General features: G+C 39.9%; 1 protein-coding gene across 1 annotated transcript in view; it reads left to right on the top strand.

The window, feature by feature from the left end:
• Window positions 1-22,588, top strand: part of LOC309344255 (vitellogenin-1-like) — a gene marked incomplete at its 5' end in the record, with an annotated part of 32,311 nt that extends 9,723 nt beyond the window's left edge. Inside the window, 24 exons of the mRNA XM_081866505.1 lie at window positions 452-669; window positions 774-871; window positions 3,361-3,485; window positions 4,147-4,218; window positions 4,983-5,102; window positions 5,328-5,514; window positions 6,110-6,203; window positions 6,350-6,535; window positions 10,227-10,362; window positions 11,199-11,385; window positions 12,046-12,161; window positions 12,967-13,341; window positions 13,387-13,524; window positions 13,653-13,727; window positions 14,172-14,312; window positions 15,658-15,870; window positions 16,595-16,737; window positions 16,842-16,980; window positions 17,964-18,096; window positions 19,206-19,404; window positions 20,088-20,191; window positions 20,656-20,750; window positions 20,868-21,033; window positions 22,322-22,588. Of these exons, the coding sequence (XP_081722631.1) occupies window positions 452-669; window positions 774-871; window positions 3,361-3,485; window positions 4,147-4,218; window positions 4,983-5,102; window positions 5,328-5,514; window positions 6,110-6,203; window positions 6,350-6,535; window positions 10,227-10,362; window positions 11,199-11,385; window positions 12,046-12,161; window positions 12,967-13,341; window positions 13,387-13,524; window positions 13,653-13,727; window positions 14,172-14,312; window positions 15,658-15,870; window positions 16,595-16,737; window positions 16,842-16,980; window positions 17,964-18,096; window positions 19,206-19,404; window positions 20,088-20,191; window positions 20,656-20,750; window positions 20,868-21,033; window positions 22,322-22,362 (3,501 nt within the window). The 3' untranslated portion in view covers window positions 22,363-22,588. The remainder of the gene's footprint in view (window positions 1-451; window positions 670-773; window positions 872-3,360; window positions 3,486-4,146; window positions 4,219-4,982; window positions 5,103-5,327; window positions 5,515-6,109; window positions 6,204-6,349; window positions 6,536-10,226; window positions 10,363-11,198; window positions 11,386-12,045; window positions 12,162-12,966; window positions 13,342-13,386; window positions 13,525-13,652; window positions 13,728-14,171; window positions 14,313-15,657; window positions 15,871-16,594; window positions 16,738-16,841; window positions 16,981-17,963; window positions 18,097-19,205; window positions 19,405-20,087; window positions 20,192-20,655; window positions 20,751-20,867; window positions 21,034-22,321) is intronic.
• Window positions 22,589-23,877: the final 1,289 nt, after the last annotated feature.

The following is a 23,877-nucleotide window of genomic DNA, read 5'->3' as shown; positions in this document are numbered from 1 at the left end:
GCCAATGGGTGCTTTATCCAATCCAAATGTGTCTTTCTTCTGTACAAGCAAAAACACACCAACAGAAAATATGGCTTTGCATTTTCTCAAGTGGTAGATTTTTCTAGGAGCAGGCCTTTAGAGGCTCTGTTCTCAAAACACAGAGAAGGAGAAGGGCCTAAATCTTGCCTAGGCATGTTATTCTGAAAAGCAGGAATCAGGAAAGTTACATTGCAGATAATTGCTTGAAAAGCTCCATCTTGTTTTAACAGAAGTCCCTTACATAATATTGCAAGCCACTGAATTTGATTACTGTATGCTGTGGAAGTTGGGGCTGGCTGCCGTGGTTCAAAGAAGAAGAGCCAAAATGCCTGCTTAGCATGTACAAGCTTTTTGAGCTATGAGCCAAAGTCATGGTGGGAAGGAGAAAAACAAGAGTGCAAAATTTATATTTTCAATCTATGTTGCACAGGTGGAAGCACTTACTGTTCCAATCGTCATGGACAACAAGATAGATCCCGTAACTCGTAAATGTGCTGCCATGGTTTATATGGAATCCCTACCAGCTCTCCCTTCATTGATGGCAATGACTAATTATGCATCAGAGACACCCATGTCAGAAGTGAAATATTTCCTGTTGACTCTTATACGTGAAGCGGCCACTTGCAGAACTCCTGACTGCCAAGAGATGTAAGCATAATTTTTTAAAAAAAATGATTTCTGTATGAAAGGAGCAGTGCACAGCAAACAGCAGTAGTAAATGTGAACATTGTTGGTTAATTTGCTTTATTCAGGGCTTCTGCCTGCAGAGTGGCACTTAAAGTACTGAGCATCAAGATTCAACGGCCTAGCTATCGCCACAGCATGGTTTACTTCTTTGGTCTTCACAGTGGTAAGAGACATGTGTTTTTCCCCAGATACTATTTATTCCTCCCAGAATAATAGTGATTGCTTAAAATATTAAAACCTGTTGTTTCAACAGTAAAAGCTGTTTGTTTCAAGAACCAGAAAGAAATCAGCCATGTCTTGTCATGTGACTAGCTCAAAAAGCACAGGGAAAGACCTGGAGAGGAAAGTATGCATTGGGCAGGGCGGTGCGCAGTCTGCAAAACCAAAATGTTCTCTCATCCCTAAACTAGAACCTATAAGCATTTTGATTCATATTTTAAGGAAGGGGAGGAATGGTACATTGGCTTTTTATGCCACAAACCTATGTTATACAGTGGTACCTCGGTTTTCGAACTCCTCCATTGACGAACATTTCAGTTTTCGAACACCGTAAACCCGGAAGTAAATGCTTAGGTTTTTGAACACACCTCGGAAGTCGAACATGAAACGCGACTTCTGTATTGATTTTTCTGTATTGAGTTTTCGGTTTTGAGTTTTTGGTTTTCGAACGTTTCGGAACTCGGACAGTCTTCCGGAATGGATTACATTTGAAAACCAAGGTACCACTGTATTTTTTTTACTTCATCCTCCTATTAATAATGTAATACCAATGATACATTTACTGGTTGTTTGGAGTGGGAACAAGAAAACACACCTTGTGTATTCTAGGCCAAATGTCATGTTATTTTCAGGCAAGTCAAAGTTTTACATTATATGATTTAAGTGGCTCCATTCTTAAAGAACCATGAAAATCCTAGAGATTTTCTGCATATCCCTTGGGAAATATTTTTACAACAACCAGCCTACAAACAAACTCAATACCGTACATAACTTAATAAAAATAATATAGGCTCATTTAATAGTTGTGTAACTTATTAGTACACTTGAAAAGCTGATGACAAATATTTCATGAAAATTTCAGAAAATGCGAAGTTAGATTTTTGCACAGTGCCTTAGGTTACTGCTGTGCCTCGTGACTTTTACATGACCATGAAATCAGTTTCATAATAAAAATAAGTACCATGAACATGACTAGGATATACAGACCTACTACTTCACAGAGGTATGTAGGGAGCTCTTAAAGAGATAAAATAATTTCATGGTATATGAAATTTTCTTCCCTCCAAAGCATCTTTATTGTCATATACTATTTTAAAAGTTAAAGGAATGAGATTTATCTCTAGTCCTTGCTCAGTTTTTTTTATGCACTATAAATTTAAGTAGAGCGCTTAAAGTGGCATAAACTGCTGGTAACTGTTGATGACCATATTTGGATATTAGCTAAATTGATATCACAGCACGAAAAATCTATTAGAAATTACTAATATTCTATTATTAGTATCTCCAGAGCAGGAGTAGCCAATGTTGCATCCTCCAGATGCCACTGGACCACAACTCCCATCAGTCACATATAACATACTGAAAATGATAAGAAACCAAAAGACATTTGCCACCTTTGCTAACAGTTTCATAGAGGTGGCATGGTGTCCTGTTAAAGACAGATGTTAAGATACAGATTGCTGCGACAAATTACTTTTAGGAAGCTTAACATGTCTAGCAATACATGTTGAAACGCCAAATCAAATGGCACTCCTTTTTCAGTAACAGTTAATTATCAAGTAAGCTCCAGCGAGGGTGAAATGCTATATAAAATATATTCTTTCCCTTTCATCGCATCCCAGCACTCTTTTGTGACAGCCTACCTAGAGAACAAGTAGTTCAGCAACAGAATGGCTTGCATTTCACTTTTGCATTCAAGCTAGCATAGCTGAGGGGGATATATTGAAACTCCCTGCTTGATGTCATGCAGTCATATAGAGGAGGGAAATAAATCACATAAAAAGTCACATTGGGAATTATAGGAGAAGGGTGGAGAGCATGGGTCTACCATTTTGACAGCCCTATGTATGTCATAACATCTTTCTTGTGTGTCTATTCACACTACAAAAAGAGTCACTTTTCTGTGTTTCTTTAGGCAAGGCATAGGCAACATAGCTTCCTCCAGATATTGCTGGCCAATGAGGTGTGGACATTGCAGGGGGTGGGACTAGATGACCCTTGGGGTCTCTTCCAACTCGATCTACAATTCCATGAAACATCTAGAATCTGCCCATTGATTTAAACCAGGGATGGGGATATTTCCCAGTCATGATAACAACATTTAAAAAAAAAAACAACAACTGGAAATAACAGAGAATCGGTGACCTTCCATATGCATAGGAAGTGCTCTCCTCCAACATGTTCTATAAAGTCTTGCTCCCTCTCCCCCTTCCAGAAGAACTGGTCAAATGTAGAGAGAGTGCCAAGCCCAAATCACAGTACACAGACACAGTAGCCTATTTTTGTTATGCAGCTGGTCTTGTACATGGAGTTTCTTCACTTTTTCATAAGATGCTGTTTTCACATTAAACAATTAGGAAATTAAATTTGTATTGTTATGCAGTTTGAAGAACCGACCAGCCTTATTGCTTGTTGTTTTATCTCCCTTTTCAGAACGACTTATGGCTGGTTTGAGAGCTGAGGTTGTCAGCATAGGCAAAGAAGGAAATATCCTCCCATTGTTTACCATGTTCAAAACCAGGGCGAACATCCTTGGCGTCTCCTCTGATCTTGTAGAGGTAACAGATGCTGTCCATTACAAATTCCATTAGGCCTGTACTGTTAGACCTTGAATTTATTTTCTTACAAAATTCATTTGAGTGTGGCTTGTTTCTATAGCATGAGCATTCCATACACTAAGCTTTGATAAGAAGGGGGCAGATCATCCTTACATGATGTCTCCACCCCCATCATTCAGCCCGGATGCTGAGGTCCAGCTCCAAGGGCCTTCTGGCGGTTCCCTCACTGCGAGAAGTGAGGTTACAGGAAACCAGGCAGAGGGTCTTCTTGGTAGTGGCACCTGCCCTGTGGAATGCGCTCCCATCAGATGTCAAGGCAATAAGCAACTATCTTACTTTTAAAAGACATCTAAGGGCAGCCCTGTTTAGGGAAGTTTTTAATGTTTAATGCTGCATTGTGTTTTTAATATTCAGTTGGGAGCCGCCCAGAGTGGCTGCGATATAAATAATAAATTGTTGTTGTTGTTGTTGATGTTAACAAATTACAACATTTGCCTATAATGGTTTAAGTTAACTCATGCTCAACCAGCCTTCATAAATGTATTAAATGCAAGTGACTGAAACATAGTTCTTAATTGTTTAAAATATTCTGAAACTGCTCTGATTTATGTAAAGCATAGAAAGCCCTTTTAACTGTTTCATACACTCCCTTTCAACACAGGTCGGCTTTAAGAGTATAGGACTATCTCGCCTTTTTGAAAGGGTATATGCAGAAGGAAGGCTCCATGACTTGGTAAGTGGGCGGCATAATAAACCTCATAATGTGTTATTCCTACAAAAGCTATGTCTGTTTAAGGCCCAAAATCATTTAGGCACATGATACCTGCCATACCAGCATGCCCAGTCCATAAAATTTGATAGAGATGCTCTTCTCTGTGTCCCATTGGTACCCATATCCAAGCAAGGCATGGCTGGTTGGGATGTGCTAGATGCTTGGGATGTGCTTACCTTTTCTGAATCTATTTATTGATTCATTTATTGGATTTATACACCGCCCTTCGGAAAAGAGCTCAGGGCAGTTCACAATACAAAAATAGAAGAGAAAAGCACAAATAAAGAGTTAAAACAGAAACAACAAAGCAATAATTCACCCCCAAACACATTTTAAAGGCTGCAGAATGTTAATTTGCCAAAGGGCCTGGTTGAATTTTCCCCAAATCGTGAGATTCCCTAACTCAGGGTGTGCCTCTCGTTCCATTTCACAGCCTAGCTTATTTATTTGTTTCATTCAAGAAGACATTTGACCTGCCAGAATGAGGATTCTTTTGTAGCTGATTCCCCCTCCCCAATCATTTTGGTTTCACCTTCAATTTAATTCTGTTGTTGTTGGTTGTTTAATCGCCATTAGATTTCCCTGTTGTTTTGTTTGAGTGTTTTAGGCCACCCTGAACATTACAAATGCATGTGTTGCAAAAAAAGGGTACACCATCATTTCTTAAAATAATAAACAAACAAAACAATAAAAATTTCAGTACGTTTCTATTTCTTATCACACAGCCCTTCGATCAGAAAAAAGGAGGACACGACCCAACTTTTGGAGGACTATATCTCAAATTAGCACGCCAAGAAATCGCGTATTTGGAGCTCACTCCTGATGTGATCCAGGATGCATTGCAGGTGCCTCTTTTGACATGCATGTTGTTTAGATATAAATTATATTTTCTTCTTCTTCTTTAGGCTCTTGAACGTGATTGCTTTCAGGATTCGATTGGGTGCAATTATAACTTTTCAGCATTAGTTACTATTGCACTGGCAACCTCATTTTCCTATGAAAGGAACAGTGACATGAAGCAAGTGATATTCTCGTTCTCTTTGTTTAATCAGCGCAAACTTTCTTTGCAGATATTCCATGGCAAAATGCCTCTCCCCTGGATAAAAGATTCTGCAGATGGCCTTAAAAATCATCCAAACATGCAGTGGGAGAACAATTTCGTATCTGCAGAAATCTACGGTGTTGTGCCTACATGCACTGGACTTCCACTTCAAATAAACTTGGTTCATTTTACTCACACATCAGTCAATGGAAACGGTAAAGCAATAGAAATTTATCAACTACCAAGCACAGTGACGAACTAGGGTGGTATCTACACACGTATAAAAAATGCTGTGAAAATGCTTTTTTAAAAAAAAAGTTTTGAAAAATACATTAAATTTGCCATAGCTCACTGTCGCCATCTAAAGTCACATTTGTATATTACTCTTTACAACACACTTAAAACGTTTCATTTGCAGCTGTATAGCTGACTCCCTAGGACTCCCGGTCTTGGGTTTTACCATGAGAATGCTAGCACCTCATTAAAGTGGTACAGGAAAAATATATAAGGACAAAAAACGTAATGTGAGGTATCCCTAAGACTGTGTTCCTGAGCACATTGAGTTGGAAATGACTGAGTTTCAAATATATTTAGGATAAAAGATGCTGGGATGGGATTAAATAAGCATTCCAGGGTTTCAGTTTTTCCCCATTATTAACTGTGAGACAAATAGCAGTGCTCAGATCGAATTTATCCCTTTATCAAAATAATATCAAAATAGAAACAAAATAATTGCATTTTTATATATCACATTTTGCATAATAATTATTTTATAGCATGCATTTGTTTTATTTGCTTGCTTTTAAACAGTTCAGTTATCCATGAGTCCCGAGCCGACATCACATTTGAGTTTGCCTGACTTGCTTAACATCGATATGAAACTGAAAACCAGATTGTCTGTCAGGTAAATAGAATCACTGGTACATAAAATGACGAGGTGCAATTCAAGTGGTGCAAATGTGCCCTCAGTATTCGTAAACTCTTTAATGTATAGTTGCCATAACATCACTATAATGGGTTTGTTTGTTTTGTTTTGCTTTTCATTTTTAGCATGAACAAAGATATGCTTGTGACGATGGGAATCGTTGTCCCTGAATTCCAGGCTATAATACAAGAGAATGTCAAAATGGTCACCAATATCCCTGTGAACGTTGATGTCTCTATGAACATTAAGGAAAAGACCTTCAAACTTGAACTTCCACCATGCAGAGAGGAAACTGAACTCATGTCTTTCAGGTAGGGCTAGCGAAAATTGGTAGAACACCCCTCCCCCCCCTTCTCCTGCAATACATTTTATAATTAGTACTTGATCTCTGGAGTTAATTATTTTATATTATCTAGTGCAATGGACTCATTTTAAAGTTAAACACTCTAATCAAATTTATGGAGGTGTCAAGTTGAGATTGACAGAGTTGAAAGAGAGTGCTTTAAATTAAAAATCAGCTTTAAATGCTTGAAGATCACGAAATATGTTTAAAATGTTTGACATAAGCTTTTTCATAGATAATTAGATTGCACAGAATAATCCTATAATTGGATTTTTGAAACCGTACTGTAAGGTTTATATACTATACAATTTTCCCCTCATCTCTAACGACATTATTAATTGTTACTTTAACATGTAAATATACTGGGGCTTTCTTTTACAGTCAATACAACAGTGTTGCAAGGTAGATCAATATTGGTATCTGTTGTCTGTTTATCTGGGTGACAAACTTCCCATTAGAATTCATAATGGCCTTTGGCATTAAAAAAAAACCCCACCAAAAACACAAAAATCTGAGTACTAGTAACGTTAAAGCGAATGGCATAAACTGTGTAAACAGAAAGTATTTCAAAACCTTACCAAGCAACGTATTTTTGCAGTATTTGGTGAGCCAACAAATGAATAAACTTAAAATTACAGTTTTCTACATAACATCAAGAGGAAGAATGAGCATATAAAACTTGTGGAAAACCTAAATCTGAAGATTAAAGCAGAAATATTGGAAAGCTAACAGAGAATGAATTGTCCAAAATATAGCCTACTTTTCAGTGACAAGTTGTTGAAAAATATACATAGTACTACCTGCATTCCAGTTTTTAAAATACTTATGAGCAAGGCCAATAAAAATAGCGTCACTTCACATATATAAATTATTTGCATGGCTGATCACAAATGTGATTGATTATGCATCCTTAGAGGATTAATTGTTTTTCTTTTTGGTGAAAGCTGGGAGAAGATTTAATTTTTCTTTTCTTTTTCTTTTTTGGTGCTACATTGTATAGAATGGCACAAATAAAAATCGTTAGGAAGGACACTTCCGTTTTGAAGGGCATTATTCTTTTTTCTTGTCCTCACAGTCCTTGTATCCTCACATGCTGGTACATGTACCTTCTACCTAATTTTTTTTTCCTGTCAAACCTTCCTACTTGCTCCAGTATTATCCAACATTCCCCAATCCCTCCTAACAATTTTGCATGTTGGCCTATGGAATTTGTATGGATGCATAGGTCTGGCAGAATCGGTTAGAAGACTGGCCCCTTTACCCTTGATTACTCAGTAGTTAATTAAGAAGCGGTGCAAGTATCCTAACACAAGGAATGAGTAGAAGATGTTTAGTATCACATCATTTGATTACTCTGATCTGATGGTGGGAGTGGCCATTGCTTGAAAAAAGTGGGCTTTAAGATGTTCTCATGGCATTTGATCTCTGACTGCTCTTCTCAGTCAAGAACCTCATATGCTGATGTTGCAGTCTTTGAACAGTGACCAGATACTTATGAGTAAGGAGCCTTCTGCCCAGTCACATGATTTGTTGTGGCTCCCTGTACTCACCAGGGACCTGTTTGGAACCTTTAGGAAGTTCCTTGTAACTTTCCTCCACCCATTCTTATTAAAGTGCTAGAGCTGGATCAGGCAGCTGATTTCTGCAGAAAACAATATGTGACACCTGTGTTGCCACTCAATTTATTGGCTCTCTCTTATTATTCAGTGGGGAAGAACTGATCATTCAGTTCAGTGGCAAATGTAGACTATTGGGTTAAAAAAAACAACAGTACTGAGAGAAAGATTAGGGTGGGGGAGTGATGCCAACTATTTCTGCCTGGAGATACAAACTGTAGTTTGGTGACGGTTTAAATTATTAAATGTGAATCGAGTGAAAGCCACTTCCTTTTAATCTATTCTGCCCAGATGAGCCATCTTAAAATGCAAGTTGATTTGTAATTTCTTTCATCCCCTCAGCTTGTCTGTGAGAATATTTTTTGTCCCTTTTCTTAATAAAAGAAATAAAAAATTCCTGAAGGTTCTAGCTAAGCTTGGTGTGGGGTGCAGCTGTCATGCCCTTTATCTGAAACAGAGAACTTGAACAGAAAACAAAGCCTGTGGGTGATAAGGTGTCATTTATTTATTTTGACTTGACTGAAGTGCTCCATGTGAAGCACAACTTGCATGTTCTCTACAGTACCCTCAGCACTGCAGGCACCGACAAGAGGAAGAGAGAGAAAGATAAAAGGAATGCAAATCCGCCTTTCAAATAAAGTAGATTAGGTGTTCTTAGGCTTCCCTCACAGAGTGTGAAGCCCATTATTCTCAACATGGGAACACCGACCACCTCTCAGTTCACAGCCAGGCAGGTCACTTCCACCCATCTGTGTTCGCAAAACAACCCCCAGGCGACAATATCTGTTGCTTCCGTGAAATACTAACGATGGAACGTGTTTTAATGTGTGTGTTTTAATGCATTTTTAAGCCATGTAGTTAGAAATGTAATGCCTGCATCATAAATATGATTGGACTACCAGCAGCTTAGAGATAAGTTTGTTAAAATGCTGTTGAGTAGATATACTGCTAGTGTTTTACAGCACAGGATGCAATCTTCATGCCCACCTCCCTTGGAATCAAACTCACTGGATTTAGTAAGACTTGCTTCTGAGTTAATATGCATACAATCTGTGAGATGTGGAAAAGCAGTAGTTTGCTTGGAAGCAAATTGCTCATGTCAGCTGACTGACTCAAAGGAATGATATTGTAATAGCACCTGATCACATTCATAGCAATAGTTTTACTTATTTTATGTGACTAATAAGCCAGTGAGTTAGGCTAAGCTAATCCAGTGAACATCACAGCTGCAGACTGAAGGCTCAGCCTATCCACCATGGTAAAATATCCTAGCTATTGCACCAGAAAAAACAACGTGATGTTTTTGCTATTGAAATTTGTGCCTTTAACTGATTGATAGATTGATCAATTAAGATTTTCTCCCCTGAATGGTTTCTTTTGTTCTTTTTTTTTTGTCCACTCTTCTTTTTTTTTGTCCACTGGGAGCAGGACGGAACATGCCCCACAACCCCTTTCACCGTGCTTGCTCATTGCACACAAGTAACCCATGACAAGGGCTACGTTTTTAACAGAGATCCTATGACACAGGAAATACCTTTGTATCTAACTGCCCCATGGAAAACATATCATTGTACCAGAGCTTTTGACTTCCTTATATTTTGAAGTGTGTCCTTTCTGCAGCAGTGTCCCAGACAGAACAGAAACCCATCACTTTAGCAGCTAGGATATTGATTAAATCCCAGTCCTGGGAATGAAACTATGTCAGTGGCTTGTGCATTGTTTGTTTGTTATGTTTTTAACTTTAGTAGAAAATTAGGAGCAGTGAGCATGAAATACTGCCTTTAAGTTGAAGTCTGAAAATGGCCACCCAAAATAGATGACACTAACTTGATTTTGTTTTAAAATATGACTAGTCATGGCTCCCTCGTCATTTTTGCCTAGTCAAAATTGTATCTAGGCATTTGGGTTGCCTAGGTACAATTTATAGAGCAATTTGCAAGGAACTCTATGTGTGATCAAGTCCATACTACAAGGCACAACGCAGATCTTTTTTAACATATTTGTGCTTCTAACACAGCATTTCTCCCTCTGTTTATCCAACAGTGCTATGACATCTGTTATCACTCGCAACCTTGAAGAGGCACCTGCAACCAAGTCTACTCCACTTTTCGTCCCTCAAACTGTGTCTAAAATAATAAGAGGCTCCTTTGAGTCAGCAGAACAACGGAATGAAAGAAGGGTAACCCATATTAGATTTTTGTGTGCGCTTTTTTTGCTTGAGAAATGTTTCTTATACATAGAAAAGAAGTTGTGTGAGCTATTTTTAATCTGCCCCCCCATAAAACATTTACAGTTCAGTCCTATACACATATACTGAGAAGTAAGTCACATTGCAGTCAATGAGACCTACTCCCAGGGAAGTGTAAAAACTGACCTACTGGTACAAATATAAATTTAGCAGTCATAAAAGCATTATAGCTACCATAAAGCATTTATTTGTTATTCATGAAAGACAAATTTTCATTACAATCAGAACTTTAATCATGTATTTTATTTCAGGATTCTGGGGGGATTTAAAGCTGGGGTGTAATAGGTAGAGAATAGGTATCTTATTGTGTCAATGAAGAACATAATTGCAGTTCTCAATGTCAAGTAAATAAGTAGTGGCCTTGATTTAAATAAACTTAGCTATGAATAAATCCTACTATGCATGACAGCTCTGGGATGTAGTTTTAATGGTGTAGTGGATGTAACTTACACTCTTGAAGCAGGATGTAAATTGATGCAACTAAAGATGTTAAGTCCTGAAAGGCTGAGAACAAAACCCTAACGTAAATTAGAGCAGACGTATTGAAATCAGTGGACTTACATTACTTCGCACTGGAAATCATCCTGTATCCCCCCCACCCCAATTAAATATTAGGGCTTCCCTTAACCATTGGTCGAGATGTCGCGTTTTATATATGCAGTGTTCCAACTGAATTACTGATCTTTACCAAAATAATAATGATGATGATGAGGCAGAAGTCTGAGATTGCAATCTCTCATGCTGGACTATGTTCATCATCCATCCAGGACCAAATTTCTACAGAACAGTCAGAACATTACAGGCCTGCCCCTCGTCACACTGAGTGTGTTGAAGCATGCACATTTGGATGCAGGGCTTGCGTTGAATGGTCAAACATTTATGCTGGGTGCTCCATAGATGACTCTCTGTACAACTTGGCTGGCGAACATACTTTTAGAGTAACACTCAAGCAAGGTAACTCTTCTTTATTTTATGATGTTTGTTGGGGTGTGTTTGTTTGTTTTTTACAAAATGCAGAGGGGTTCAGGGGAAAGAACAGGAGCAATATTTCCCTGGACAATTGGCAGTCCTTCTGGATAGTGTGGGTTGTGTCATATGGGACTGGCGGTGGAGGAGAGCAGCTCACAAACGGCTGTGGTCATGCTGTAGTACAGTGTCATCTGTCGGCAAATGGCACTGTGAACCACAGTGGATGAAAGCCTAGGAAAATATACAGAAGGAGATGTGCACACAGAGACATACCATAAAGACTTGTGCTTGGTTAGAACAGACTCATTGAAATCATCTTAATGACAAAGATATTATTATTACTATTATTATTATTATTATTATTATTATTATTATTAATACCCCGCCCATCTTGAACAGGTGACAAAACAATCTGAGGTTTAAAGTTTTACTACCATAGTTCTCAAGCTGGTCTTTCACTAAGCCTACCAGTGAAGCCACAGATTATGCATGGTGGTCACATAACACATTCATATGCCATACAAATCAATGGACCCAACTGGTGGCTGCATGTATCAAAAGCGCCCATTGACTATGTTTTAGAAACCATGATTTATTGCATAGATAAACCATGCAGTAACACTAATACTAACTCTATAATTTCAGCTGAGAGAAGAGCACCCATTGAGAAGTTACGATTGACTGTTCAAGGAGGCGCTCATTCTAGTTTACCAATGGTGCGTTTGACGAGAGATGAAGAAAGACATTTAAGAAGAATTCAGGTATTTCTGATAGCAATACGTATCACCATGTGGGAGGGGCTACTATCCATATGTTTTATATTCTACAACTTGTTCTAGCTTTCAGACAGCGTGTACAGTATTACATTTAAGGCGTTAAACTCAAGGGTGGGGAACCTTTGACCTTCCAAATGTTGCCGGAGTCCCATCAATCTCAGCTAGCATGGCCAGTCGCCAAGGGTGTTAGGATTTTGAGTCCAACATAGGGCTGCCATACATCTGGAATTTCCTGGACATACCCAGGATTTGTTTGCCAAAAATAGCGTCCACGCAGAATTTCCATAAATCAGTTAAAATAAAAATTGCTCAAAAATAGCTCAATTTTTTAAAATTTCAGTTTTATTATGCAAAAGCAAAGCTCAACAACTTTTGTGTCTGGATTTTCTCTTGTTGAAGTATGGCAATCCTAGTCCAACAGCATCCAATATCGTGAACTAAGGATGCAATTAGTTGAAGACTGATCTTGATTGTATATGTGACCTATGCATTTGTGTAAAATGTTTTCTTGTGCCCCACGGAGGTCCCTTTGGTGCTGCAACAATGTAGGAGGCAGCAGTTACAAGCTGTCTTTGCATCCACAGCAGGCGCAGTGATTTTTGCCCCCGGAACCACACTCCATTGTCCCTTGAGACAGATGGGTGCCAACAATTCTGTGCAAATGAGAATCTGCAAATTAGCTTTCCCCCTCTGGCCAGACAAGAAGTACCATGTCTGCAAAATGTTCTTTTCAAGCTTAGAAAACTTAATATGACTGTGTTTGTTTTTCTCTGGGTACTTCCCCCATTAGCCCATCAGCAGCTCCAGCGAAAGCGATAGCTCTAGTGATAGCTCTGACAGCTCAAGCAATGATTGGGATGACCGTGATGACGATGAAATGATAGAAATGAAGCAGCAAGAACGTTATCAGAAGCACCCCAGGAAGACTTCTTTGAAGAGCAGCAGCAGCAGCAGCAGTGACGACAGCAGCAGCAGCGACAGCAGCAGCAGAAGCAGCGACAGCAGTAGCAGAAGCAGTGATAGCAGCAGCAGTAGCAGCGATAGCAGCAGCAGTAGCAGTGATAGCAGCAGCAGCAGCGACAGCAGCAGTAGTAGTAGCAGCAGTGACAGCAGTGACAGCAGCAGCAGCAGCAGTGACAGCAGCAGTAGTAGCAGCGACAGCAGCAGCAGCAGTGACAGCAGCAGCGACAGCAGCGACAGCAGCAGTAGTAGTAGCAGCAGCGACAGCAGTGACAGCAGCAGCAGCAGCAGCAGTGACAGCAGGAGCAACAAGAAACAATCCAAGGGACGCCCAAGCAAACAGAAGCATGTTAAGGACAGCCACATTGGCAGCGGCAAGAGACCTTCAGTAAGTGCTTTCTATGAAACAACTGCCAAATTGTTCCTTCATTTACCAGAGTGCATTTGATTTACCTTTCCCCCCTTCTTCTTCTTCTTTGTCTTTGTCTTCTTCTTCGTCTTCTTCTTGGAATTTAGAAGGACTTGCGAGGTCTGGAATTGGCTAACGCAAAATACATGGCACACAAGGCAAAGCAGCAGGTGAAGCACCAGGTAGTTTTGATATTCTTGATTTTTTAAAATGGACTTCCTCTCCGAGAAAGACGGCAGAAATCCATGTCACGCGGGTCAACCTTCTTTGGGGCAAACTCACCCAAATAAAAGGCAGTCCACCAGTGAGACTTTTTCTGCACCATTTAAAATGGTGCCTAGGAATATAGCCCGTGTGACTTTGCAACATCTGATGCTGCAAATAGAGTTGGCTTCGTAACGCTTTAGGGTGGGCGTTCCAGAAGAAGCATCTGTGGCTACTGTCTGTAAAGAGGTTGTGAGCCATCCATGTGTCTGAAAAGCACTTGGGACTTTGGAGAAAGGGGAAAAAAAATCCACCTTATAGTGTGAGTGACAGGTCCTATATATCACAGTGTCATCTCCTTCTCATGCTCTCTGTTTATTTCTCTTTACATTTTATTATTATTATTATGGGGTGAAAATCAGCAAGCATCAAGCAGTTCATCATCAAGCAGTTCATCATCATCCTCTGAATCCAGTAGCAGCTCTAGCAGCGACTCCAGAAACACCAGAAGCAGCAGCAGAGACAGAAAGCAGAAAGGTGGAAGGAGCAGCTTCTTGCGGGAGGTAAGTTAATAAAAGTGAAAAAGAAGTCATTGCTTCATTCCTTAGCTTAGGTCCAGGTTTCAGTCGGGTAATTAATTTACAGGAAGTGGCTAGCAGAGTTGTCAGTTTTTCTCCCTACCTTTATTTATTCCCTGTTTCTTTAAACTGCAATCTGAAGGCAGCCCTGTAACGGGAAGTTTTAAATGTTTGATATTTTAGTTTTCTTTATATACAGTCGTACCTTGGTTTTCGAACAGCCTAGTTCTCAAACATTTTGGCTCCCGAACGATCGAAACACGGAAGTGACTGTTCCAGTTTTCGGACGTTCCTATGGAAGCCAAACGTCCAACATGGCTTCCGCAGCTTCTGATTGGCTGCAGGAGTTTCCTGCAGCCAATCAGAAGCCGCTCTTTGGTTTTTGAACATTTTGGAAGTCAAACAGACTTCCAGAACGGATTACGTTCAACTTCCAATGACTGTATGCCGTAAGCCGCCCATAGTGGCTGAGGAAACCCAGCCAGATATAGTGGGATATAAATAATTAAAGTTGTTGTTGTTGTTGTTGTTGTTGTTGTTGTTGTTGTTGTTAAATACAAGAGGAAAGCATTTTCAAAACAGCTACAATTCTTGTTCATGTGTCTGTCCTAGTCACAGTGGAGGCTAGAATCTAATTGCGATTAAACAAATGAATGTGGTTTCACTTGCCTTATGCTTTGGGTGGCATCTGTAATGTTGTTGCTGTTTTTAATGTGGTGTGTGTGTAATCTTTATAAAATGTTTCAAGATTTCTCTTCTAAAAGTAAGTGGTATAAAAATATTACTGAATAATTAAGAAAATGTTACTCTTCCTATCTCTGGTTCACCCTTTCAATAGCACTTTCAGAAGTACAAATCAAATCAACCGGGAGAAAGCTGAGTGGCAGAGCATAAGGAAATGGAAGCAGAGTTCAGCTCCCCCTCCCCACACACCCTTTTTAGTGTTAAAAGTGGACCCTCCCATTTTATAGATGAATGGGGCAGGCAAATAATTACACCTCTAGATAGACATCTGATTTTGCTCTTAGACAGCATGAAGTACATAAGGTGTCAACCACAGACTTTCTGCTACAGTTCCCAAAGTTTCCTGTAAAGAGATTTGATTGTTAAACCATGCTGGAAATTGTAGCTCAGTCAAGGGATTAGGGGCCTCCCAACATCTCTTAGTACCCTTAACAAAGTACAGTTCCCAATAGTCTTTGGGGAAAGCCAGGACTGTTCAAAGTGGTATCACAGAGCTTGAAATTTATGGTGTGAATGTGACTCTAGCTGAAGGCAACTGATCACCATAGGCATTAAAATGGTGCCCTTTCGTTTTTCTGTCTTTCAGGACCAGGACCAGGACCATGGAGATTCACTACGACCTTACGTTACCATTGTGGCTGAGGCAGTTAGGAGTGATAAGAAAGAACAGGGCTACAAATTTTCAATGTACATGAAGCATGACCGCTACAAAGCCCAGATGAAAATAGTTGGAAGTGAGCTTGCCAGAACCAAGTGGAGAGCATGTCTTGATAGTGTTGTGCAACCTTACACACTCCAGGTAAAAAACAAAACATTTTTTTAAAATGTGCTTTCATTTATTTTTGTGGTTTGTAAGACAATTTTCAGCAATGCTTCTCTGAAGCTACACGTGATAAACTATTGAAATCCAATAAAACAAATTTTCACTAATAATAAACATTGAATAGATTAAGAACCGAGGCAGAGCAATTCTTATTTTTAAAGATAATAGAAACAATTATCCCACACTAGCTAGGGGGCATAGATTATTACAGGCAGAAGAACTGCTTAAAGTTGAAAGTTCACTAAACTTCAGAAATCAAAAAGCATCTCCTAGAATGTAGAGGGAGAAGTTGCTGTATCCTGGTGCAATAACTTGAAAAAAGAAGTGTTCCACCATACCTATGCCAATCTCAACATGCAAGTTTGTGAGGGGTGAGATAGTTCTTTAAATATCCCTTACCCAAGATCATTTAGGTTGGCCAATTGCTTGTTTATGAACTGTCAACTCATAGGAAAAAATTAACGGTGGTCTACAATACAGTTACTAAAGCACTCATTGGATTCTGTGATAATAAAACACAGAGCAAATGGTCAGTCCCAAATACTCTCATTGATAGAACAAAAATATTTTCAGCATATAAAACAGGGGCATTCCCGCCCCCCATGCAATGAGGATGCCATTGTGATAGGATCCAAATGGGTCGTTGGCTTTTCATTCCCATGGTATTAAATAACTTTTTTTTTATTATTTCCTACCTAAGAATGAACTGAGCTGGGGAGACAACTGCAAAGATTACAACATTCGAGTAAAGGCTTCCAGTGGGCTGGTTGCAGGACGGGACGCATTCGAAATTGAGATGAAATGGACAAAGGTTCCACGCTATCTAGAGAAATGTGCTGCTTGGTATAGCATCCACCTCATTTCTTATTAAACCTAATTGTCGCACATATTGGGGGGGTTTTTTAATTTTAAAAAATCTGACTGAATCCTATTTTGATTTCATCAAGGGTTATGGATCTCATTCCTGGTATTGCATACATGAAATACTTCACAGCGGTTTATCAGAAGAATCCTTCACGTCAGGTTCTGTTCAGAATAGTCCAGTCCTCTCCATGGACAACGGCTACAATCTTGAGAGTTCCTGGGGCATGTATTTGTTATCTCTTTTATTAAATATGGGTTATTAAATAAGTGTAGTTTGTCTTCAGGGAAGCAACTGGGTAGTCAGCAAATATAGAGAATATATATTTTCAGGTTTAATTCAACCACATACCATCAAATTTGGGTGGTACACACACAGCAGGCCCCCTACTCCCTAAAAGCAGACTTTTTTCCAAAAAAAGAAAGTGATGTGAAAGTGCATTGGAAAGTGTGGAATAACAATTGCTTGATTCAATGTCTTATACTGTATTGGCCTGAGTATAAGCCACACCTTTAAAATTCAAGGGTGGGGAGAGAAAAAAAGACAATACTCGAATATAAGCCGCTCCCTTAAAATTCCACAGGCACTCACATCTGTTCCATTTTACCGTATGTCTGTTTCAGCAGCGATGTCACTAAAAGCCCTTTTTTGTAATGTCGCAAATTTAAGCCACACTTTAACATTTCACAGTCGGAATTTGGAAAAAGAAGAAGTGAGGCTTATATTCAGGCCAATACGGTAACTTGCCCCAAACAAATCAAAATGGTTGCTCAATCAACAGACCCCTGGAAGCAACCTGTAGGTTGGATCCATATTCTGTTTGTGTCCTTTCCACAAACAGAAGGGATTCTTCTGTTTGAAGATTCAGTCAAGATCCAGGGAGAAAGGAGGGAGATATTTTCTCGGTGCAGCTGCCTATATTACTTTTCATGCTCCTCCCAATAGTCCCCAACATGTGGAGAAGATTTTGATTGGACACACAGAGCTTTAAGGGGAAGAAAGAATCGACAAAGATACCACCATCTCCACTTCCTCTAGTGAGAGTGGAACTGCTGAGTTTAAATTGGGATGTATCCCTATGGGTTTAGAATTTTTTTTAAAAAAGAAAGAAAGATATGTTTTAGTTTATGTAGTTAAATGATAAATCAAAACACAAGCTTTGTCTACAGCCACATTGGTCCTTATACATTCATTCTTTGTTTTCTAGGAAACCTTTTACAGAGATGGCCTCTGTTTTCCATTTTCTTTACCTGCTTTCGAAACTCCATATTATCAATCTTCAGCAAAAAGGGCATATGATTTATTTGAATTAATGTCATGGGCACCCAAAGGAGGTGAAGGTAAATTAATACTTTACTTACATCAGGCAAGTCTTTAAATTTAAAGCATTGCCTGTTCTTAGCTTCTAACAGGACCATTTTGCAAGCATATTGTTTCTAATTTTAAGCCTTCTGTTTAGCAATTATATATTGCAAATGGATTTAGTGATTTTACATGGCTCATTTGATATATTTTTTAAATAATTATTATAAATTATGATGTTCTTCTGTTTTGTAATCCACCTTGCAACCTTAAATACATTGAAATTAATAAATAGATAAATAATTGACAGCACAGTCCTATGAACGTAAACTCAGACATAAGTCCCAATAAGTGCAAGAAGACACACGTATGCCCAGAAAGTGTATATAAATTACAACCACATTATCATCTATCAAACTGCCAGAAGGAGTTTTCTTGCTTGCTTATAGCCACAAAAAGGTCATTTATCCATGATCAGGGTGGGCAGCAGTTATGGCCTGGCGCAGTGCCCCAGGACCAGGGGGGGGGAGGACCAGCCCTCTTCTCAAGTCTGGCTGCTTGTTTTGGCCTTGGGCAGCTGCAAGGAGTAATGGGACTGGTCCACCGCTGGTCCACCGCTGCCATCTTGGACTTGGCAGCGCAGTCAGCAGAAGATCAATCCTTAGTGTAGCTTCTGAAGAGTAGGTTGAGTCCGAGAATCACTCCACCCTCAGGCAGATGCCAGGGTATCCCAGTAAAGATGGCTGAATGGAAGCTTCTGTCCTAATGGCAGCCTGGCGGGGGACAGCTTAGTTGACCTGCATCTTTTGTAAAAGTGGCAAAAGTCTCACAAAAACTGAGATCTAGTCAAGCTGAGAGGCTTTTTTGATCAAACAGGCTTCCAGTTGGTTAGACCATGGTGCTGATAACACCAAGGTTGCAGGTTCGATCCCTGTATGGACCAGCTGCATATTCCTGCATTGCAGGGGGTTGGACTAGATGATCCTCAGGGTCCCTTCCAACTCTACAGTTCTATAATTCTATGATTCTATGAATCTAACAATAAAAAGTACTTCCAACCATCTGCCTAAACATTGCATATTTCTGGCTATCTTATGTTCACTGCTGCATCTGACTTCTTTTTTGGGGGGGGGTGTCATCTTGCCAGCTGTATGTGAGGTGGACAATGAACGGATCATGACCTTCGATAACAAGGTATTCAACGTAACTACAACCAAACATGCCTGTGACCTTCTGGTAGTCCAAGACTGCAACAGAAATGAAAATTATGAACCACGGTTCCGTGTTTGGATATCAAAGTCCAGACCTGATAGTCCAGGAGAGGTTCACGTCAATATCTCTTCAGAGTAAGTTTTAACAAATACACAGCTTTTTCAGATAATATAATCGCAAGGAAAAAATAAAGGATTAACCTTTACAGTGGTACCTCGGGTTAAGAACTTAATTCGTTCTGGAGTTCCGTTCTTAACCTGAAACTGTTCATAACTGAGGTACAACTTTAGCTAATGGGGCCTCACGCTGCTGCTGCACTGCTGCCATGCGATTTCTGTTCTCATCCTGAAGCAAAGTTCTTAACCCGAGCTACTATTTCTGGGTCAGCAGAGTCTGTAACCTGAAGCATCTGTAACCCGAGGCACCACTGTATTTCCGTTTCCCCCCTGTAATGGGAACTGCATTAGAAATAATTGCAAACTGGGCCACAGGACCCAGACTGCAGAAATGTGCAGTTAGTTTTCTCAGATCTAAATGGAATCAGATCACAGTTATCCCATGTCATGCTGCTGGTGCCATGAGGGGTCTATAGCAACCAATATTGGGGGAAGAAATGCATTTGGTTTCAAATTTAATGTGAACCTACTTCCTTTCAAACCACAGCAAAGGCAGCATGAGGAGCCTCAGGGGGGAATTGGTGCAGTTTTGCAGTGCACTCGTAAATGACAACTATGGGAGAAAGATGGGCTGCTTCACACTGACTGTTAATATCAATTTTTTCACCTTCTAACAAAAAGCATTTCCCCCCCCCCCCCAGGATCAGAAGTTATATCAGAATCTTACCTACCATGAATAAACTTTCTTTGTTATACAATGAGAATCGAGTCCTGCTTGACAAAAAGGAGTTTGAGGATGAGAAAGGTACTGCATCTGATATTACGCTTTTTCTTAAATCACAACACAGTTCCATTCACCTGAGTCAGCTTAAATCCAAGTACTCTGACTATTGATTACATATGGTCATCAATTTTATATATAAAAAAACCTTGAATAACTTGGGGCACACCCACCCCACATAGTAATGAAAGAAAGTAAACATTGAAAATAAGTTAGTAAGCCTTGATCAGTAAAGGTGTGATGGGTTAGCTGAGTATCCTACCCATAAATTTGATTAAAATTTCTGTACACGGTAATCAATACAAGCTGATGTCACAGAATCTCGTAGCAAAAATTGCGGTGTCTCTGGTCCCATTCTGTAGGCAAGACTCAAAAAGTAATGTAAAACGAATGAACGAAATCTGCACATTTCTATGTACACTGCTGAAACATGCTCTTGCTCTTGAAATAATTGGTAAGCCATTTTAAACTATCCCATTTCTCCACAGCGCACGTTAAAATGTGTAAAAATGAGACCACTATTGCTATTGAGGCACCACTGATAGGCCTAGTGAATGTGACATACGATGGCGAAACTCTGATGGTAAGTCTGACAGCCTGATGCTTTTTGTGCTAGGATTTCTTGCTCCATTCCTTTAATGCACTGCGTTGTAAGGATACAAACATAAGCTTCTACAGTAAATATCCATTATCCATGCAGATTACAGTCGCTTCCAACATGAGAGGTAAAACCTGCGGACTCTGCGGAAACAACGACGGTGAAATGAGTAATGAAGCCCAGATGCCCAATCAAGAACAGGCATCAACCACTACAGAGCTTTTGCGTTCCTGGTCTTTGACGGATAGGTGTGATAGAGGTGATAGAGGTCAGTTAAATTTGGAAACTACATTCTCCATACAACTTCCCTAGGAAAAAAATGGCACAGCACCACATCACATCCCTCCCAGAGGCACTTGTAGCCGTGGATGGAATTGCCAGGCACTAGTCATGGTGGCAGCAACACCTTCTAGCCACTTAAACTGGTTTTTATCTGGAATTGGGGCAGTCTTTTAAGCTTTAAAGGCAGCCTTCAGAGCAGCCTGTAAAGTTGTAAGTAGCCTTCAACAAATATTAGGGGATGAAATTTTTGGTGAGAATGGAACAGAATAGACCTTGGTTTGTCCACATGCAGAAGTGCCAAGGCTACCTGTCCATGCCTAATTCCCGACTACACAAAGTTGGGAGGGGACACTGACAATTGTGTTGTCATTGATCTGCTATGCATCTCTCAGCTTGAAAGTTCAAGTCTCTCTACTTTCTACCATTACTAAGGCTGCAAGTGTGTCTCTGTGAGCAGAATGAATGTCTGAAGCAGAGAGTCTTTTAAGACAGAGGTGGATTGCCATATACCCCCTTCAACGGGGATCACAGCTGTGCCTTTCATAAGGCAAAGCTGACTGCCACTGCAATGGAAGGAGGAAGGGAGAAGTGAGGCTTGGTACCATTCATGCAGACAGCTGGTGCAATGTCACTCTCCTTACTGAGTGGCCCTGTCCAGGGTTTGCCTCCCTTCTCGTTCTTGAAGAGGCTGGTTAGTTCAAACATATATGTGCCTGTAGAAAATGTAACTTGAGAAAAGAGACATTGCACATACTTTTGTCAACCAAGAAATCATCAATAAAAAATATGTAAAAACAAAAAACAAAAAATGTATGGGTGACATTCAAATCTGCCACGCCATTGGGTTATCTGCCCATTAGAATTTCACAGTTAAGAGCTGGATGTAGTTGCTTGGTTGACTGAACCGATCTTTAGCATGTTGCCTTAAAAGGATAACCCACATATCCCTGCAGAAGTTTTCTTCACCAAAAATAGCATTATTATTTGATTTTAAAAAATTCTTTTTAGCACTTGCCTCTTTCTTTGCTTCTTTCAGTATGGAATTGCAACTGTGTGTAAAAAACTGAAAGAATGACCAATTTTATGCTGTTTGTAGATGTAGAGACAAAAATTAGAATTGTATACAGCATTGTAAATATTCCATACCCATTCCAACAAATTATTTGACTGGGGGGTTTTGTTGTTGTTGTTAATTCAAGGTGGGAATGTCCACACTGCTAAAAAATATATCGCTTGGACTCTGTTGATTGATGGTGATTTTCCTTTTTTGACAGAAATGGAAGCAACGTCTGACTCAGAGGCTTGGGCAGCTTAGCTCTGAGAAGACTCCAGACTGGGTGAACATTACCCTGACAATGTACTTCAGATCAACCTTTCGATATCTCAAATTAACTGAGTTATCTCGAGAACCACCTTGGGGATGCCAGTGCTACATCAAATGATAAATATATTAATTAATGTTAATTGGAACTAAACTAAAATCAAATGCATTCTGCATTGTATGAAGTTCTAAATAAAAAATACATTGTGCATTAAATAAATATGTGTGATCATTTTGTTCCTTTTCCACAAAGCAGTTGGGCTGAAAATATTTTAGAGAGAGAAAGAATCATTTATTGTTGGTTACTGTTCAGCTGTCACTAAAATAACCTCAACATCTTTCATGATAAAAACATGCTAACATAGTCTACTAGTTAACAGCTGACAAATTAACATGCCATACAAGCACAACACAGAATTTGGATTTCAGAAGGTTTATTTCTTTATCATTAATGACATTTATATACCACTTAATTATTCACATTGCTAGGTGGTGTACAGAAAAACAATCCACACAAAAATGGGACAACAAAGCCTTCAAAATTTATCCTAAAACCAAATATTACCTTCAAATGCCTGCTGGAACAAGGAAGTCCTAGCCATGCGCCCAAAGTTCAGCAAGTGGGAGGGAGTTTCACCAGCTTGGATCCAATACTCTGACTCCATGCCTTCTAGTACTTATGAGTTGTATGTCTGAGCCATGGGGGAACACCAATAGACTCCTCAGAGATTGCAGTAATCAGACAGGTCCTTAAGATATTCTAGGCCCAAGTTGTTAAGGGCCTTGTAAATTAGCAGAAGAACCTTGAACATAGCTTGGTAACATATGGGCAGCCAGTGAAAGCTTCTAAGGACTGGAGTTGTGTGCTGGTAGTAGTCTCTTCCACTCAACAGCCTAGCAACAGCATATTGCACCAGCTGGAGCTTCCAGACCAGACACAAGAGTAGCCCCACACATTGCAGTCATCAAGCGTCAAGGTTACCAATACCGGAATCACCACAGCTAGCCTATTCCTTTCAGAGTTGGCCAGAGTTGGATGTGTTGTGGGAGAGAGGGCCAAGATGGCGACGAAGTAAGACACACTTGCCGGAGCTCCCCCTACCCAGTTCATGCTGTAAGTTACTCCGCTCCTATTTTTCCCTGGAAGTTGGCTCGATAATGTTTTGATGATAACGCCAGGAACTCACCCTGTGGAAGCTTGCAAAGTCAGCGCCATAAATCGCCTTAATGAGCTTCTTTAACAACCTGATTAGCTGTAACTTGGGCAGCCCCGGCCGCGCTTCCCTGGCCTCCCACCAGCTCTTGCTTGGCCTTTGAAGGACGCTTAGATAACCGAGCCGCTCAAGGGGTTTAGCATGACGAACCTAAAACGTGGTCGTACTTCTTCTGTGGAAGACCTTTCTTTTAATGCCTCAGAACCTATGTCTAAGGTTTCGAAGCCTACTGGGCTGGATTCACCACCTAAGACCTTAGAGCCTTCTATCTCATCAATGGAGGAGTTTTTCTGCA

The sequence above is a fragment of the Podarcis erhardii genome (genome assembly GCF_964252035.2).
Source record: "Podarcis erhardii genome assembly, chromosome: 6".
Lineage (NCBI taxonomy): Eukaryota > Metazoa > Chordata > Lepidosauria > Squamata > Lacertidae > Podarcis > Podarcis erhardii.
This window is presented reverse-complemented; position numbering and strand designations above follow the sequence as displayed.